The sequence below is a fragment of the Coccinella septempunctata genome, chromosome 2 (genome assembly GCF_907165205.1).
Source record: "Coccinella septempunctata chromosome 2, icCocSept1.1, whole genome shotgun sequence".
NCBI lineage: Eukaryota > Metazoa > Arthropoda > Insecta > Coleoptera > Coccinellidae > Coccinella > Coccinella septempunctata.
Window position 1 is genome coordinate 3747409 of NC_058190.1, and position 21091 is coordinate 3768499.

Here is a 21091-nt window from a genome sequence, read left to right on the forward strand (position 1 = left end):
TCTTTCTTTCAATTTATTGCGTTACTCTATTTTTTATAGTTCACTTTTTTGACCTCGAACTTCACACTTACACTTGTAAGGAGTTATCGTTCGTTGCTATGGTAACGTAATATTTTTCTTATGAAACTGGACTAGAGGCTAACTGAATATCAATACATTCTAGTACATGAAAAGTTACAAAATTCAAAATAAAATCGGCTTATTCGAGCATTTTTTTGCCGAATAGTTAATAAGGAAGATGTAAATTTTTTGTGCTACTTTTAATAGTTTTAACTGACTCTCTATTTACTTTTGTCTGATTTGAAGTAAAACGTTTCGTTATAGAGCTTTAAAGATATTTCCCAGCATAGATTCATTTCTTGAAAATATCATATGTTTTGAAGTTATTGTGTTTTTCGTTTTCGATATGGGACACCTTGTATCCTTAATATTTCACATTTATTTCCAGGTCTAATTCGTCTGCTGTATTATCATATCAACAACTGATTTTTATAAACACTGGAATCAACCATTCTATGAAATGAAAATTTTAATTTGATGAATATTAGAATTATTGAACTATACTAAATGACATAGAAATCAGAACACCCAGTATTTATGAATTTATGACAAAAAATTTGACTGGAGAACCATCTCTCAATGAGAAGCCTCGATTGAAAATGACCACATCCCGTGCTCTGTCTAGCCATCTATTGAAGAAATTCCTAACAGATCTAGGGTAGACCTACATCTATCAGATATAAGAGTCAATGTAGCCCTATCTTGATTCTATCAGAAATAAATCTCCAGAATTAATCAGATCATTGAGGTTTTTGGGGAATTCTACAGACAAAGAAATTTCTTTCCTTGTCATAACACTCCCAATGCCACGGTAAGTTGTTACACCAATATATTGGGTCTATTAGCTGAATAACGAATGAAATCATTACATGACTGACAAATAATGAATTTCTTTCCAATCGTCATGAACTTTGGTTTTCCTATGAGTCTTTTTTATCTTTTGAGGCCTCTTATTTTTCTCGCTTCACAACAATTCTTTTCACATTTTGTATTTTCAAACATTTTCTAATGCAGCAATTTCAATCACAATTAGTGTGCCAGTAATCACAGCAGATTTGGTCATATGATGGTTGGTTAGCAAAAACTGAAATTTACGAAGTTAACCTAACTGCTTGACAAAAACAAAACGATTGAAATACTTTTTCACTGCACCGGGAATGCAGCATATTGTTGACAACACAAACTGTAAGAAATTGCTCGTATTTGTGCGAATTCCAAGGTGGTGACAGTTGGAAAAAGACATTTTATTCGTCAATTAATTATTAAAAGTTTCTGCTGACGCAAAGTAAAATTGAAGGTACACCCCTACCTTTTGAACTCAAGAGTTTACACAGAAACCACACTTCTACAATTAATTGATGGATTGAACGTCTTTTCTTACTTTTTGGTTATATTCATCCAATTAATATGAATTTTATCGTTCGACTGCTTTGTTGAACCTTGCTTTCGGAGAAAACCATGATGATGGCCTGCATATTATGATAAAATTTCTCTACAATAACTTAACCAATATAGAGTTTTCTGTTTTCTATGTCACTTAGTAAATCTCAAACAGAATCTAGAAGAATAAGCACATTCGAAACAGCATTTCTTTAGAAACGCCCTGTAAATCGAAAACGAATAAAGATATCTATGATATTCTTTGTGATTTATTATTATTTCATTCACAAAAAAGAATTTGGTGATGCTTAAACAATTTTTCTGCAAGCTTTATAGGTATATAGTTCTTGATAAGTAATTCTTCTATAAATTCAACCAAACCTTTGAACATTTTCAGCTAATAATCCAAAAATAACTTTTGAGCAACATAATAACGCTCTTGTTTCTACGAACAAGCGAGCAATACATTTAATACCAACGTTTTGTGGATTCCAAGGTTTGATAAAGCCCTACATTTTTTGGTCGCTCATCCAAGTTGACCATGACCTGGTCAAAATCTTTCGGATCAGTTGAAAGAGACAAGAAAAATGTTCTATTCGAAATTGATTCTTTTGAAGCTCTCATTTCCATCCTCCTGATTAGAAGTGCACCAAACAACGGAATATAAAATGTTTATTTATAATTACCTACTTGTTTACATTATAGAAAAATATCTCAGTCTATAGAGAAGTTCTTAATTAATGTTATTCGAATCACAAGCAATTATTAACACGGAAAATTTCGAAATTAGGTAATTTGGTGAATCAGTAATATATACAGATCAATGAAGATGTCTCATCAAGGTAATAATATCCACGTGTAAATTTCAAAATTTTACATAATTTCCGAGAAATGTTTATCTATTTGTATCAATCATTATTATGATTTACGTATCTAGAAATTACACGTGTAATTATAATTTTTATGGTTCGGAACAAAGTGTGTGAAAAAATAGCACGAGCAGGTGTGACTTAAAAAATCCCACATTCAATGAGCATTTTTTCCAGTTTATAACGGATCCAAACAGAAATCATTATCTTTACATAAAATGAAAAGTAACGGGTCTCTAATGTTCAGTGAATACTTCTGGGAAATAGTGTTATATATACATAAAAAAGAAGGAAAGACCGGAAAGCCGGAAAAAGCTTTGGTGAAAAATTGAACAGGATTTCCTCGATAACTTGATAGTAATCATGGTGGTTATAATTTCTTGTCTTGATTGTGAATAGATCTATGAATTTTTAAGATATTCAGAATTTCGGTGATCACCAAATTTTTCTACTTATTTCCTTATTTCAAGTTCATTTAAGGTACTTATAGACCTTATTTTAGTACACCCCCTCTCATTCTTTTCACTGTAAAATAATAATACCTATAGGTTATAATTTGAAAATCTTGGATTTTGTGAATTCGATTAGTGCAACTTGAGGATCATCTCATGAAGATTCTGTAGATTTTCAGTCCAAATAGAAAACAGTACTATAATAATACATAATGGAAAAATTGGAAATTTCAAAGATTTTTTTGAAAAACACACTCATCAGCAGAAATATTCGAAAAAGTTTTACTTTCCGTCTATTTTTTCATGACAATACCGATTACTCATAAACTGTTGAGTTTCATCCAAGACTGTTGAAATTGCCATAAAATCAGCTATTTAACGATGCAAAGATATACTGGGTGTGCCATTTGAAATAAGAAAATAGTAGGATGTTTCCGGTATATTGCATGTAGAGGTCTCAAAATATTTTAAAAAGAAGGTTCATTGCCGTATTTAAAAATTTTTTTGGGCACTGTTTTCAAGATTGGGCACCAAAATTGTCAGTATGAAGTTTGAGGTCAAAAAAGTAAACCAGAGTTACGCAATAAATTAAAAGAAAGAAGGTGTCCACCGAAATTGGGAAAATCGAAAAATTGGAGTATCGAGCCATCACCACGTACCTGTATTTAAAAGGGTTAAGAGGTAAGCAGATCAACGAAGATATGCTTAATACCCTTGGTGATTAATGTCCTTCGTATGCGACCGTAGAATATTGGACTGCAAGCTTCAAAAAGAGTAAATTTTCCATTGCAGATGATGACCGATCGGGAAGGCCAGTTAGTGTGTCAGTCCCCGAGAATATCGATGCAGTTCATGACATGATTTTATCAGATATCGATTGAAATTTATTCTGGGAGGATTCTGCATTTCTTAATAAACTTTTCACTCCCAATCTCTGAAACAAAATCAATTAAAAATGAAAAACGATTTGCTCCTGTGTAAATTTTTCCACTAATTTGTCAGGAGCAAATCAAGTAGAAAAAATTGTTGCCTGACAATGAAGTGTCAATTGATTTTCGTCTGATGAAGCATTCTGATATAGACTCCGAGACGTTACAACATAAAATTATAATTTCAACGATCTTTATTTTCAGTTCATTGTCAGGCAACAATTTTTTCTTGTTGATTTGCTTCTGACAAATCAGTGCAAGAATTTACGCAGGAGCAAACCGTAATTGATTTTGTTTCAGAGATTGGGAGTGAAAACCCTAAAAAGTTTAAAGAAATGATTTTATCAGACTGTCGAATTGGGCTGAAACGGATATCTGAAACACTGAATATTTCATACGAACACGTTCATCATATAGTTCACGTCAATTTGGACACGAGAAAAATTGCTGCAAAATGAATCCCCAAATGTTGATCAAAAGCGTGCAAGGGTAGATGCATCGCGTTCGATCTGTGCTCGATTTGAAAACGATGTAGACTTCTTAAACCGAATTTTTACTATGGATGAGACTTGAGTACATTTCTACGATCCAGAAACAAAGCAACAATCGATGGAATGGCGACACTCTTGTTCTCCAAGAAGTTTCGTGCCCAAAAATCTGCTTTAAAAGTTCTTGCTTCAGCTTTTGGGATTGCCATGGAGTAATCATGATTGATTTTCTGGATAAGGGTAGAACAATAACCGGAAATTACTATTCGACATTACTGAACACTCTACGGGAAAAAATTGAAAAGAAAAGATGCGGAAAGCTATCCAAAGGTGTTTTGTTTTTGCAGGACAACGCCCCTGCACACAAATCTCATGTTGCCATGCAGAAAATTCGTGGTTTAGGTTTTGAATTACTTAAACACCCCCCTTATTCACCAGATTTGGCTCTATCCTACGATCACACCTTTCCTCAACTTATAAAAAATTTAAGAGGTCGTAAATTTTCTTTCAACGAGGAGGTAATAAAAGCTGTGGAGGTCTGGTTTGCAGAGCAAGAAGAAACATGTTTTTAAAGGTCTAGAGACGTTGCAGGTTCGCAACGCAACGCAAATATATATATCCAATTAAGAGTAGAATATGTTCAAAAACAAAATATTTTGACATTTTGTTTGGTTCTATAGAAGGCTAAGAATTTTTCTATCTATCCTCGTACATGCCATTTTCGATTAATTTAAATGAATGAGTTATGAACCTGCTGTTCGAGAAAAAGTTAAATACATGATATAAGACCGTTATTTTGGGTCAGTGTGAATATTCTGATACCTAATGAGAGTGTTTTATACTCATATATGAACCAATTTCACTCTCTAATCCCAACCTTAAATGGATTACAATTTTCCTCATTTGGCTCAGGTCAAATCAATAAGGTAAACAATATACACGAGACTATTAAACGATATAAGTAGCCACTTGGCCCTCACCCATGTGAATCCTAGACTATTGATTGCATCAGCGAGCATTTCTCCTAAAATTGATGGATAACTATTTAAAGCTGGAAAATATGCGTGCATATAAGGGCTCTGCCAATGCGTCACACCGGGCATTATGATTGTTTCTACATCCTCGAAAATCTCTATCCAAGGCTGGGGTTCCACAGGGGCACTGTCCGGAATTTGTTTCTTCAGAAATCCTGGTTTTTTATTAGGGAACACTTTTCTCTGTCGGATATTCTCCAAGTAGTCTGCGATATAATCCACCATTTCTTTTCCTGGAAGGAGAAATTTCAAATTAACACAAAAGAATATGAGTGATTCTGACGATTTATTATACAGGGTATCCCAAATTACTTGATTTTGGCTGTTGCTGGTACTTCTAGACTAGATAGGTTAAAACATAGAAAGGAGTCCTGATGGTCACGATTTTCGTGAAAAGTCCATAAGTGAAAACCACTTCACAATATCTTCATTTGTCTTGAAGATATTGCCAAATTTTTATATTTTGTCAATTTCGAAAATGTTCTACAACTTCCTTATTTCAGAAAATATCTAAATGCGATAAATACTTTCTACATGCACTTTTTCACTGGGAATACGACACTACATTCAACTTTTTCTCAAGTCGTTTGCTAAGCGTGGAAAAAAATAACTTCTTTATTTTGAATAATATAGTTGATATAGTTGTTTTGATCGTAAAAATGGATTTTCCAAAATATATAATATATATCTATGTCAACATATCATTTCTTTGAAAAGTTTTCAATAAAGTTACTTTCTTTCTCTCTCTCTCTCTATGTATATTATTTCTTTACTCTATGCAAATCACCATTTTAGTGAAATTCATTTATGACAGAATTCTATGAAATTACTAACCACAAAAATATCCACTCCCAAAAATTTCCATCTCTATGATACGAAATACCTACCACAAATCACAGAAACAATTTGTTTCTGTGATCTGTGATACATTTTGTTTATAGAATTCCATTTGTTAGCTGCAACATTTATAACTTCAATACAATCATGTAACTTATGCTACTCTGAATTTGAATAAACATCGACAAAATTTCTATCATCAATTTTAATATACCTAACTAGTAAAAAGTTCTCAAATTGGGTACCATCATCTTTTTCTAACAGAACTCGCTGTATTAAACGCGTAAATGTCTCTGATGGCGTTCCTGACTCTCTGCCCTAAATCAGCCATATTCAGGACTGGAGTCTTGAGAAATTTATTTTTAACATGTCCCCATATGAAAAATTCCACACGATTGAGGTCTGGTGATCTTTCTGGCCACGCAATAGGTCCTTGGGTTACCACCTTCTTTTTAGAAATAATCTATAGCAAAATATTCATCTCATTCTATGACCTTTACTATCACAATGTATTGAAGTATTCTATGTCTTCTGCACTCAAAGAATAATGTATGTGAGACTCAATAGTTAGTGACTATTTCACTTTTATGTTGATTTTGCCTTGAAGATGTGAGTAATACATCGACATATATATATTTTTGAAAAGCTGATTTTTTGTACCTATATTATGAGATCAAAGAAAGTATATACTTGTATGTATTTGAAATGACGAAGTTGTTCTTTTTTGTACAAAGTATTAAAAACAATGAATATAATGTCGTATCCCCTGTGAAAAAGTGCCTGTGGAAAGTTTTCAGATATTTTCGAAAATGAACAATATATACAGGGTGTCCCAGTCGTTGACGTCAAGCCGAAAAAAGCTGATAGACCAAGTCATGATAGTTATCAGAAAAATATTAAAAAAAATCTAAATTATGTATTTTAAAAATTATTGCCATATTGAAAAAAACGAGAAAATCTACAAACTGTGATAGTTTTTTAACTCCCGTTACTACAAATCTTCATTTATTTCAAATTTTATTTTTATTATGTAATCTTGACTAGTGCTTCTGTGAGCTGTCGCCAAAAATTCAAAGGTAACTACGCCAGCTTGGAAGAAAATGACAGTTTTTGCCCAACTAAGTATGCAAAATTAATACTTCGCCACATTTAAACTGGCTGTACTGAAAAAAAAAATGTACTACGCTAGTTGGGCAAGTTACCTTAAAAGTTGGCGCATTTAATGAGGATTCCAAAATATTATGACATTTGCTAGAAAATTTGACAATTAGACTTGGACAATTTTTTTTTGTAAAAAAACCCAATTTCAAACAAAATTTTATTACTAGATTTGACTACTAGATTCTAGTTTGAGTGACACGGAGAAGTGTAAGCGAGACAGAAATCGTATGTCCAGGTAGTTCAGGGCACCGCAGGCCAATCAATGACTCATTCTGATTTGCTTTAAGTTAAGGATTGGTTTTGGTTGGTTGGAACCAAATAAGAATGAGTCATTGATTGGCCTGCGGTGCCCTGAACTACCTGGAAATACGATTTCTGTCTCGCTTACACTTCTCCGTGTTACTCAAACTAGAATCTAGTAGTCAAATCTAGTAATAAAATTTTGTTTGAAATTGGGTTTTTTTACAAAAAAAAATTGTCCAAGTCTAATTGTCAAATTTTCTAGCAAATGTCATAATATTTTGGAATCCTCATTAAATGCGCCAACTTTTAAGGTAACTTGCCCAACTAGCGTAGTACATTTTTTTTTCAGTACAGCCAGTTTAAATGTGGCGAAGTATTAATTTTGCATACTTATTTGGGCAAAAAGTGTAATTTTCTTCCAAGCTGGCGTAGTTACCTTTGAATTTTTGGCGAGAGCTTACAGAAGCACTAGTCAAGATTACATAATAAAAATAAAATTGTAAATAAATAAAGATTTGTAGTAACGGGAGTTAAAAAAACATCAAAGTGTGTAGATTTTCTCGTTTTTTTTAATATGGCAATAATTTTTAAAATACATAATTTAGATTTTTTTTAATATTTTCTCGATAACTATCATGACTTGGTCTATCAGCTTTTTTCGGCTTGACGTCGGCGTCTGGGACACCCTGTATAACAAATTTACGAAATCGCCAAAATATCAAAATTTGGTTATATCTTCGAGACAAATGAAGATATCGTGTCAAGGACTTCTTTCAACGCTTATACCTATCCAGTCTAGGAAGTGCTAGAAACCAGAAGCATACGTTGTCTACTGAGAGGATCTCGAGAACTATAGCATCTAGAAGAAAATGGATTCCGAGCCCATTTTGGGAGAAACAAAGAATGATGAAAACCGCAGCCTCCTACGATACTTCGTTTTTGAGTTTGACAATTTCGTAAAGTTCTCATAACCTTTTTGTCATTGAAGTTGAAAATCTGAAACTTCAACCTTCTGCAGGTACTTTTTTACGTAGAATCCGCTGATGAACTCAAAATAGTTTTCATTTCGCATCATTAGGTGAATTTTCATTTTTTTAAATGCAAACTTTTATTGAATTTGTTTTTTTTTTTGAATTGGAGAAAAATCTTTTGTCAGTAGATTCTACGTATGAAAGTGCCTAAGATGGTTCAAGTTTACGGAGAAAGGATCATAGAGGATTGTTCTGAGAATTCAAGTAATAAGGTTTACGCTTCTTATCTATCTGACTAAAATATTTTCAATGTTACGACGTTGCCGCTTATACGAAAGACTACTACAAACTTCGTTATTTCAAATTTATTATAACTTTTTCACTTTTTTATCCCTATCTGAGTATTTTCATCTAGAACTTCCCTTTCCTTGTTTCTGATACTTTCGGATATATTACAACAAAAAATTTCCAAAAAAAAAACTTAGAAGTAAAGAAAAGGCAATTTATGAAGCCTGAAATTTTTCAAATAGGTCACTGAGATCTTCCGGATGAGTTTCGAGTAGAATTAAAATCCCTGATTTTTGATATACAGGGTGTTCCAAAATTCTTCGTCATTTCACTCGATGCAAAAACGACAAAAAGTTGATTTTCCCAGATGGAACACGTCACTTTTTATCTGACATTTAGTCAATAATCTCAGATCGATGAATGTCAGAAATGTGTTCGGAAGATTCAGCTATACTGTACTGAAAATGATTTCGAAACCGGTCTACAGTTGCACTTGGATGTTTCTACTTCTCTGGGACCTCCATTAATACAGGGTGTATTTGAAGATGAGGCTTTTTTTCCACAGACGGTAGAACTGGTTAATTGAAAATGACAATGTTGAAAAAAACTTGAAAATGATTACTGAAATAGATCCTAATACGACCCTAGACCGTTTATTAGCTGAATTATCGGAAAGCAGTGGGAAAAAACTTAACTCCTGATTCGACCATGTGGTTTCGTTTAGGATATTGGCTCGTTCGATATTTACGTGGTAATTAAAATGTACACATATGATTGCCGAATTGTTCTCATTATTTTTTAGTAACTTACACGATTGTATGAAATGGCTCATTTCGATACCAACCGACAGAAGATACTTAGGACACAAATGTGAAAAATAGAATAATACTTCAAAATCTCACTACTCAGTAATAAAATTCGTCTAAATCATTCACGAATTTTTTCACAATGCGCATCACAATCTTCTTTTTCGAACATTCCAACAATAGTCGTAAAAATGGGATGAAATAAAGAAACATCATAGCACTTTTTCAGCATAACTGACATAAACACTTTCAAGAAGTCTCGATTTTCAACATTTTTTTTTCACCCTAAATTGCACGATACAACAATTATGATTCTCTCAAAAGTGACCTGATGCATCTAATCCGATGAACTTAGAACTGAACCATTCATTGTCCAGCCATATGTTTATTTTTTGTTACGTTTTTGCGATGCCGGAGTCACCTTTTGTCGAACTTCTAGGGGTTGTATCTCAGCCATCTTGGATATTTTATATGGACAATTTTTGGTTAAACGAGTTCTTCTGTCAAAAAAAGCATAACCTTTGAAAACACCCTGTATGAACTCTTTACCATCCTATAATATCGAATTGCTCGAAAGTGCAGAGGCTAAGGATTTGATATAATCAATATTTCATCGAAAATTTATGTAAGTTCCACGAGGAAAAAGTGAGAAATTTCAAAACTCATGTAAATAAACGAATTTTCAGAGTGTAAGAAAAAAGGAAGGAAAATCACTGTCAATTCTTCAAATACGATTCTTTGTTATGGAATAATATATTTCCGATCGAACTCAATGAAACAGTACAAACCAATATTCGACTTCCATCAATCGTCAGTTCTGGTGGGAAATTTATTCAAATTGTTGATAAGAAGACGTAAACTAGCAACGCAGTGCATTGAATTACTCCAAAGTGGAAATAAATGTCAATAAAGGAAAGTATATGTTTTATCATAAAATGAGGGAGGATGTTTTTATTGAGCGATAAAACGGGTAGAATTCGACTAGATCTATATTGCTTAAATAAATCGCAAAGGAAGAATATGAACCTACTCAATTTTCATTCTTGCTTTTGCTTTGAAGCTGTTGATTCGGAGTCAAAGGGATACGTAATATGAGAGTTTTTTTGCATATTGGTATTGACTTATTCCAAGTAGGTAGATACTTAGGAAACGACTTAAATCAATTTGAGTCCCTTCATTTACCTTTTTTACTCAACATATACGACTGAGTTTCATCAGGTGGGTGAAACTAAAGGGCATTGGGGATTTTCCTGCAACCATTCAGTATACACAGAGTGAGTCTTTGACTCGTTCGAATATTCTAAAAGTAGATTCTTGGGGTCAAAAGAAACACTTTATCTTCAACCATTTTCTGCGAATCGGCTCGGTTTAAAAGATACAGGCTGTTGAAAAACCATGAAAAAATTCAATTTTAGTTCTTTCTCACAAATGGTTGAATCGAATGAAATAAATTTCGGAATATAGTTTTTCATTTATTTAATGAAACTTTTCCGAACACAAGATATCACCCACGTCTTCCAGTTTACATTATGACCATTACGTACCATAAAAATACCGAAAAGTCAAAGAATCCAACTGTTGAAACTAATTTGGACGCAATCTAATGAATATTTGAACGTATTGTAAAATAAAAGTATTCTTCCTATTTACTCGTATAATGCGCCGTTTTCGAGTAATTTGATGTCCAAAAATGAAAAATATCTGTGATATTGGCTAAATGCAACTCTGTTTGAAGAATGTGTAGTGTCATAGATTTAGCTTTTTATTCTGAAGGGAATTTTGTTTCTGTTTTGTGGCATAGCTCATTATTAAATCTTTAAACGGCTGTATCTTTTTATCAGGGCTGATTCGGAAAAAAAATTTCTTTTCACCTCAAGAATCTACTGTTGAAATATTTGTACGAGTCGAAGGCTCATCCTGTATAATGCTTCAACTCATTCAGGGATTTCCTTAGGGACAAATCTATTGAAATTCAAGAAAGATTCTGGAGCAGGTCAATATATTATTATGGAAATCAGTATATTATTGCTCGATTTTGATGACAATTAACTCCTTGATGTGTTGAAGATATTGATGTTTTATCCAATAAAAAAAGATATACAGGGTGTCCCACTAGTGCCACAGCGGACGATATAAGCGTAACCATCAAAGTTTCTTCACATATTTTTCCTTCAACAGTTTTTTAAATATTGGGTATTTTGCTAAAAGTATGTTACCTGTAGAGGCTATGTTATTTAATTATAATTCACGAACCCTTGCACATACCAATAGCAGCTTCACCTGTATTGAAAGACAAGATTACAAAGAATCATAGACAGCTATAATAAAGCATCTCCAGCGTATGAAGTGACCACAAAAAGTCTATTTATCTTTTTTTTCACCATTGAAATAACTATTCATTTGATAAAAAGTGAAGTAGAATGAATAGTTAGTTCGATGATGACTAATATAACTATTCATTCTTCATTCTACTTCCATTTTTATCAAATGAACAGTTATTTCAATGATGAAAAAACAAAATATTCATTGCATTTGAAAAAATAAAGATAAATCGATTTGAAATTCGTCATGTTGATAGTCTTTTTGTGGACAGTTCATATGATGGAGATACATTATTATAGCTAGCTATGATTCTATGAAATCTTGTCTTTCAATCCATGTAAAGCTGTCATTGGTATGTGCAAGGATTCGTGAATTATAATTAAATTGCATATCCTCTACAGATATCATTTTTTGTCAAAATGACAAATATTTCGAAAACTATTGAAGTAGGTATAATAAATTATGTGAAAAGTATACAAAAGCATGTAGGAAGTTCAAGACCATTGAGAAACGCTACTGAACATAGTGTGTCCCATTTAAAAAATAAAAATTGAAGTCAACCTCCATTCCTCCTTTGAGGGGCATCCGATTTATTCGAAAATATTTTTAGGTTGTGCTTAGAGTAATTCAAGTTTGCTTCAAAAAATTTTGCCAACAGGAACAACCTGATGTATAAGGACAACTTCTTTGAAAGGTATTTCTGCCCTCAAAAAATCTAGAAGTAGTAGGAGTTATTAGCTACAGGCTGTGGCGCAGAATTAGTTATCTGTTCAAGCAGTTGGGAAAAGCATTATTTTTCGTAACTAGCGTATTTCTGGAGAAAGAGAGATGCGAGAACGCAAGTTACGAAAAAAAGTGTTTCCAACGTGTTTCACTCCATGTTTTCTCGGATTTTTAATATTATGTGACTATTTGAATTCAAATTAAAAGATTGCTTTCAAATCGTCTTCTGAATTCGGAGAAATTTTTTCTTCACTTCGTTACTATGGAAACAAATATCGTTTCATCCCAAGTTGCGAAATATTATACTCATCTTTTCTAGTTACGAAAAATGAAACGTTTCAAAACGTCAATAAGTATTCAAAAGTGTCAATTTATATGTCAAAATTGGAAAAAACGAATTCTTCTTTTTTTAACATAACTTAAACTAGTTACGAAAAATGAAATATTTCGCAACTGTTGATGAAACTCGCTTCCATAGCAACGAAGTAAAAAATATTCACCAGACGATTTGAGAGGATGAACCTGCGAGGGAGCTTGCATAAACGTTTTTGGTATTTTAAATTTGAAAAGAGTCACATACTATTCAAAATTAGAAAAAATATTGGGTGAAACACTTTGGCAAACACTATTGGACATTGACATTGAACGAAATTCGGACATCTCAAGCAGCAGAAACTTGTTGAAAGTTGTTTGCACTTGACCTTTAACAGAATACAGGGTGGGCAAAATTCGATGGGATTGAATGACAGCTCTATAACCTTTAGAGCTAGGGAAAATTGAATTGCACGTTTCCGACCTCGATTTTCAAAATATTGTTAATGGTCAAAACCGCATCTCTCTATCTTCTTTTGTTTTCAAGTTATAAGTGAAAACTCATTTTTAGTGGCGTGATCAAAGATTTTTTTCAGTCTGCCACTTCAGTGACGTAATTTTCATATTTTCAAATATAAACCCTATATTTTTCAACATATTCCAGTCCTATATTTTTTCTGATTCAGAGTATATAATATAAATCGTGTCTCTAATTGTTCTTCCAATAAAAAAACTGAAAAACTAGTTCGGTCAAGTTGGTAGGTCATTTTCATTGATAATATTATAATGAACTTCATTCTTATATGTTGGGTAAGGTTATGAAAGACTTTGAAGGTCACTTAGATTCCGGTTATTCGAGAAAATGCTAGGGAAAATGAGGAAATTATGAGAATTTTCATGATTAATACGAATATTTATACCTATACCAGTACTATCATAGCCGTCTTCATTTGTTAAGGTGTTCGAAAAGACTGTGGAACTAGCATTTAGATTATCTACTAGTTGAATAGGTGGATTCATTTGAATCCACGTTCATAAAATTTCTTGAAAGTGATGCATTCCATATTGGAAAATTTTTCAACCTCCTAAATGTCCGGAATGAAAGTGATCTTCAAAGTCTTTCATATTAGTAATAATAATGAGGTTCATTCTTTGAAATCTACAACAATATTAATATCTGAAAAATAAACTAAAGACAAAGCCTATGTGTCGAGACCCTTACTAGCCTGACACAAGCAGCATAAAGTTCATTCTCATATTATCAATGAAATTGTCTTGCCAACTTGACTGAACTAGTTTTGAATTAACAGTAGGTCCTTTCGTTTGCAAAAAGTGTAGCACTTTTCTACACTCGATTTGATTTACACCATCTACACATGGTCAAAAGGAGATGTAGATAAACTACACCTCCTCTACACTGGTGTAAATTCAATCAGCAAACGAATACTAAAATCGAGTGTAGAAAAGTGCTACACTTTTTATTCAAATGAAAGGACCGAATTAGGGACACGACGTGGTCTATGTATATATTCTGAATCAGGAAAAAATGAGTGACTGGATCATGTAAAAATAACATAGGGTTTATATTTAAAAAAAAAATGAAAGTTACTACTATATCTCTGAAGTGGCTGACCTAAAAAAAAAACTTTGACTTCTCCAATTCTAGATGAAAAAGTAGAATTTGCTTTTCGATATCATTGAAACTTTTTTAGTTTTTTAAGTTTTTCACTTATACCTAACTTGAAAACAAAAGAAGATAGAGTGATGAGATTTTGGCTATTATCCGTCTTTTGAAAATCGAGGATCAGAAATGTGCCATCCATGTTTCTCTAGCTCTTGATGTTACATCAGAGCTGTCGTTCAATCCCAATGAATTTTGCCCACCCTGTACAGGCTGTCCCAAATTCGATGCTCACTGAGATAATTTCTAAACCTATAAGAATTCGAGAAAAAACCTTCAAGGATCCCTGATCTCTTTTTCCAAAATAATTAGATATCAGAAAGCTGATAGTATACTTCATTCAAATTTATTTTAGCAGTCGGTTGGCCATGAAATAATTTTCTCAAGTTTTTGTAACTAGAACGACGTTAGGTTGGCACTCATGAAATGTCGTTAATGTCATAACGCCGTTGCCACAACTAATATCAATTTTTATTACGAAAATTCGAAAATGTCGAAAGTGACTGAAAAAATTGACAGGGTTTCAGAAAGTGCTATTTAGAATTCAGGTCCGCTCATTCAAATAGTTATACCCACCCTGATATTCCAAAATCCACAATACGTCAGACGGTAGCGAACATATTCAATGTAAGAGAATTTATATAATGTTTCATCTGAATCTAAACGACATATATTTCAGCTGGATATTTCCACAATCAGAAAGATTGTGAATGAAAAGGATGACAAAGAATTTTCTTCTATTGGGAGACCCAAAAAAAGTGGTGGCATTTGAGAATTTTATGTTTGAGTGAATTAATGCGAAAAGTTTACTACAGGATTTTCGATAAATGTCATCGGAGAATAAGTTCCCTAAAATGGATTTTTCTATTTTTCATTTCACTTGTCCTATACAATGTAAATGTCTTAAGGTACTAATAAATACCTATAATTATTATTATTACATCAATTCATTAAGATGAATAGCCACAAATACGCGCAAGTTACCCTGTTACTTGTTTATTCATGTGAAATTTTTGTTCAAAGATGAAGTTCATTTTAACTTGAAACTTCCTTCAATTCCTTTTACTTCCATTGATGCAAGATGATTTTTGTTGAAGAATTTAACATTCTTGTAATTATCTGTTAATTCCTTCGGGAGATACCCATTCCCAATCACTGCATCATATGCATTTCATCTTCGAGTTATTATTTTTGAAATCTACAAATGATGTAAGCCAAAGAAGATAACGAACATTAATTCTCCTCAAGCTTGTGCATATTATGACATTATACTGATCTCTTGTATTTTCCATGCAAATAACTGGATTTGGTATACCTTCAAACAGTTTGTATAAACTTCGATTATGTTCGTCACATATTTTCCGAAGAGATTCGACATTGTGATAAAATACGTTATAACAGAAACTTTTTCGTAGAACGGGCAACATAGCGTTGATTTAAAACCCAACAATGTTCTGATAAGCGACATAACCCCACATTTTCGTACTATGCAGAGTGAAATGTGTCAAATTTCCATGGCCAACCGACTGCTAAAATAAAAGTGAATGAAGTATAGTTATCTGAGTCGCTCTCAAGTTACATTTCTGAAAAATGACTGTTCAAATATTGCGCAATATCTTTGGCAAAAATGATGAAGTCACGTGGTTTTACATTCTATAACTTCTTTACTTTCCCCCCAGTATTCTGAAAAAGAAGGTGGAAATTCCATGCCACAAAACACAAATTGAATTCATTCAGTGAAAACTATTCATAAAAGCTATGAGCTTCAATTGAACATATTATTATCACCATCATTGTTTCAGTGGAACTCTTCAAAATTAATTAAACACTCGACAAAACAGTCCTCAATTACCACCCTAAGAATTGGTCCAACTGCGATTTCTAAATTATGCTGAGGATGTGAATTGAGTGGAGGAAAGAATCATGTACCTATTAAAGAAGCATGAAGGAAGAAGTACAGCGTAAGGAGACAAAGGCTCTAAAATGTAGGGGATTTTTCATTTCCTGTGGATATATCATGCATAGGCCGGAGCTTTTATGAATGAATATAGCATCGAAAAAAAAACTTGACCAACGTTATGGAATTAAAACTCTGTAACTTGTAGTGTCGATGTCGATTGAAGGACACATGGAGAATTTAGTGGAATATCAATATTTGCCAGCTGTCACTCAAATCTTGCACGAATGGAATCTATCTCTTGTAATACCTATTGGATTCCTCATTCGCATTTTTCATGAACTATTTCAGTTGATATGCACTAAAAAAAATTGGTGTCCACCATTTTTGAGTGAAAACACTGTATTCAAATTCTTAGCGTGGAAATTGTTATTTTTTTCGTGAAAAAAATATCTCTAGTGGGAATGGAAAAAGTTTTGGATTCATACAGAATTCAAAATTTCCCAATACATCTTTTTAGCTCATTATAACTACTATTAATGTAGCTCAGGGGTGAATTCGACTAATCTCAAGAAATATGAAATAACCTACTTTCTTGTCACTGTCACTGAAGCCTTGTAAAAACTAAGGTAATACCTACATACATCTCTATTGAACTGATAGAACTGTCATTCATTAAAGCCTCAGCACTAGGTTCAACTTATGACAAGTAATTGTACAGGGGATTGATTAAATTCACTCCTATCCTCATGAACTTTCATTGTGTAACTGTGTATAAAAGAGTTTCGAACAAAAGATTTATGATTCGAAACAAATTTTTGAAAAAAACCTTATTTAATATATACAGGGTTTTTCACAAAGCCTGTACATAATCCTTCTTTCTTATTCGATATTCGATATTTATCATTCTCTTGATAATTCTGAATCTTTTTTTATTTGACATATGTACCTACTTCATATTTGGGTTTAACGTAGAGAAATATATCTCCAGGAAAATCAAAATTGAATCAATTCAATGAAGAAAAAATAGGAGGATTACTGATCAAAGAATTCAATCTGTTGAAAACTCACAGTCAGGATATGGCTCTGGCAGCAATAGAAGGACAACAAAATATTCATAGAAATTGTCTCTTGCAAAATGGAGGACATGTAGTTAATTATTCTGTCAAATTCAAAAGTATTGAGTTGGGGTATAATAAGTGATTAATTTCAAAACAATCAAATAAGCCCAGGCTTTCTGGAACACCCTGTGTATATGAAAATAGGTTTTCCAAAAATCTATTATAAATGATGTAACGCCTGTACGAATCGTTTTTCTACGGAGCGAAACTCTTGTCAAATAATAGTATTTGACTATTTATCTAGTATCTGGTGAACTGAAAAAAATTGCAATTTGCAAAAAAAAATGCAGATTTTACTACATACTATGGTACAGATATGTTCCACTTTTTAATTCTGCCCAATTAATGTTTCTTAATAAACTTTTTAGGGTTTTCACTCCCAATCTCTGAAACAAAATCAATTAAAAATGAAATAAACGATTTGCCCCTGCGTAAATTCTTACACTAATTTGTCAGGAGCAAATTAACTAGAAAAAATTATAATTTTATGTTGTAACGTTTCGGAGTCTATATTAGACTCCTTCATTAGACGAAAATCAATTTTCGAAGATCTTCTGAATTCTATCTTTTGTTTGATATTAATTGTCAATACATAGAAACTGAGACTGCATGGAAACGTTGATTCATTTAATTTTGATATCTATCTTCTTTTGTTTTCGAGTTATAGGCCAAAATTGAAATTAGGGGAAAACGACGATTTGCTCCTGCGTAAATTCTTGCACTAATTTGTCAGGAGCAAATTAACAATTGTTTCCTGACAATGAACTGAAAATAAATAACGTTGAAATTATAATCTTAAGTGGTAACGTTTCGGAGTCTCTATCAGACTCCTTCATCAGACGAAAAATCTATTTTCGAAAATCTTCTGAATTGTGGCTTTTGTTTGACATTAATTGTCAATACATAGAAACAGAGACTGCATAGACTTGTTTATTCATTTAATTTTGAAATTACAGGATGACAGTTCCTTCTTCAGTAAATTGATCCAAATATGATCTATTCCTACCGAACAATTTGCCAAATTATTATCTTGATCTAATAGAATACACGTAGACTCTTTAATCTTTCGTTACCACATAAAATTATAATTTCAACTTTATTTATTTTCAGTTCATTGTCAGGCAACAATTTTTTCTAGTTAATTTGCACCTGACAAATTAGTACAAGAATTTACGCAGGAGCAAATCGTTGATTTCATTTTTAATTGATTTTGTTTCAGAGATTGGGAGTGAAAACCCTAAAAAGTTTATTAAGAAATGCAGAATCCTCCCAGAATAAATTTCAATCGATACCCAATTAATGAGTCACAACATCCAGTAACCGGCTTTAACTCCATTTAAGAATTTCAGCTGATGCAGCTGAATGAGTGGATGCAAAAGATCTTCAATGTTTTCTGTATAGTTTCAATCACAGAACCAAAATATAAAAATATAACCTAGAAAAGTACTCGAAATTAAGAACTCCTCAAATTCAGAGCAATAGAATTTGCTCAATTGAATCTAGAACATAAACAACAATAACAATACAACATTCAAAATATCTTCGGTCAGTGCATAGAGTCTTATATGTCATTAATCTATGGGTCACTATCACTAAATAAGTGTTAAGGGGGTGATTCCTGTGGGAAAATTAAAGAAACTTTCATGCGAACTAAAGTTAAAGTTACACGCTGTGAAAAATTATAAACAAATTATCATTATTTTTTTCACGAATGAGCTGAGAGATGAAGAAATGACATTTGATGATCTTTCAATAGGATGGTTAAAATAGAACGTGACAGCCACATACTACAATTTCTCGATTCCATTCACTAAAAATAGGTTCATGCACAATGTTAAGTATATTTTATTTTTTATAGGGCTTTTACGGATATACTACAAAAGCCAATAAAGATTTGTCATAAATAGTTCTTTTTGAATTGAGGAATTTTGTTTAACATAAAAGATCTAGTAAAAAATTAAATAGGGGTTGCAAGTTTCATCCCTTCGAAAGATCACAACAAAATTGAAAAAACATTCGTTGGTAGCATTTTTATTGGTAGAACATGGCTATAAAATGCCATTGCTTTAACTGTCAAGCACTTCCAATAAAAAATAATAATATTTTTTACTCAGTTTTGAAAGCGTGCAACTTTTCAAACAAGTGCCTGAGAGTTCTAGTCTACATAAAAGACTCCCTTAAATTTCAACAAGAAATCACTGGTTAAAAACTTTTGCACCTATTTGGTAACACCCTCTGTAATATGCGTTGAAATCCTGATTCAATCGATAATAAAAACTTATTTATTATTATTATAATGAACTTATGCTCCACTATCAAGATATCAGTGAACTGAACCGATCAATTAATTGAAAAAACAACGACGGTAAAATGGGATACATAATTATTTCAATTTAATTAAGTCTTACATCAATGGAAATTCAATATACATATCGAAAATTCACCAATTATAATATTATATAATTTAATTGAATAAATCAACTCACCCCTCACTCTGAATTCCTTTGCGTCCATTACTAAAACTAAATAAATATTTGTCAGTAATTTATAAGATCCAAACTTTGACTTGTTGATAAAAAATCAGCAGTTATCCACTTATTAATTTTGTTAAATTTATTCGAGCAGATTTAAATCGAGTTTTAATTAAGAAAGCACAAATTATTTTCACTTTTTGTTGCGAAAGAAAATTGAATTGATTTTTTATAGCAAATTTTTTTTTACATTACACGATGTAAGAAAACAGAGAAAAGTCCGTGGAAAATTTGAAAATGAGTAGCAGGAGCTCACCGTTTCCTTAGTCTTTTCCAGGAAGAAGCACTGAAATAGAAGAAGAATCTGAAGCCAAATGATATCAACAAGTGACAATGTGATGTATATATAAGGTTTCCCTCCACCACTCCCGCAGAGGGAAATATTGGCTTTACACAGGATTTATTCTAAATACTCAGCGCGGTCGTTGAATTTCCATCTAACCTTGATGAAAATGATATCAATTGAATGTTTTTAATCAACATTAGAGAAGGATCAGGCTGAAAATCCAAAAATTCTTTGGGTTTAACTCGTTGTTTTTGAGATTTACCAATAGCGCATACTCATCAGCCACAAACATTCTATGATGAAAGAAATAAAAAAAATTTCAATTTTTTAGGTGGATGGCTGTAGTGATATCTTGTAAAGTACCTATCTAACAAACAATTTCAAACCTACGCTCGTTGGAAAGGTAACATTTCGCACTGAAAATTCCCTTACTGTCTTTTCTCTGGTACATTCAGTTGTAAGTTACAGGGTGTCGAAACATTTTTTTTATTTGATGAAGGCGAAAATGAAAGTGTGAATGGTGTTTGAGGTCTAAGATACTATAATAGCCAACTAGGAGCAAGTTTGGTTGAGTTCGGAAAGGTGCAACATAAACATGACAACTTTAAAGTGGGTTATTGAAAATCATAGAACTATACAGGATGTCTGTAAACAAATGCGAAGGACTAAGGGAGATGATTCCTCGATGAAAATAAGCAGT

At 32.4% G+C, this 21091-nt stretch overlaps 1 protein-coding gene across 1 annotated transcript in view; it reads right to left on the reverse strand.

The window, feature by feature from the left end:
• LOC123307245 (histidine decarboxylase) overlaps window positions 1-20482 on the reverse strand; it is a 37751-nt gene extending 17269 nt beyond the window's left edge. Inside the window, exons 1-3 of the mRNA XM_044889475.1 lie at window positions 20362-20482; window positions 20061-20096; window positions 5159-5445 (exon numbers count right to left, since the gene is read on the reverse strand). Of these exons, the coding sequence (XP_044745410.1) occupies window positions 5159-5445; window positions 20061-20088 (315 nt within the window). The 5' untranslated portion in view covers window positions 20089-20096; window positions 20362-20482. The remainder of the gene's footprint in view (window positions 1-5158; window positions 5446-20060; window positions 20097-20361) is intronic.
• Window positions 20483-21091: the final 609 nt, after the last annotated feature.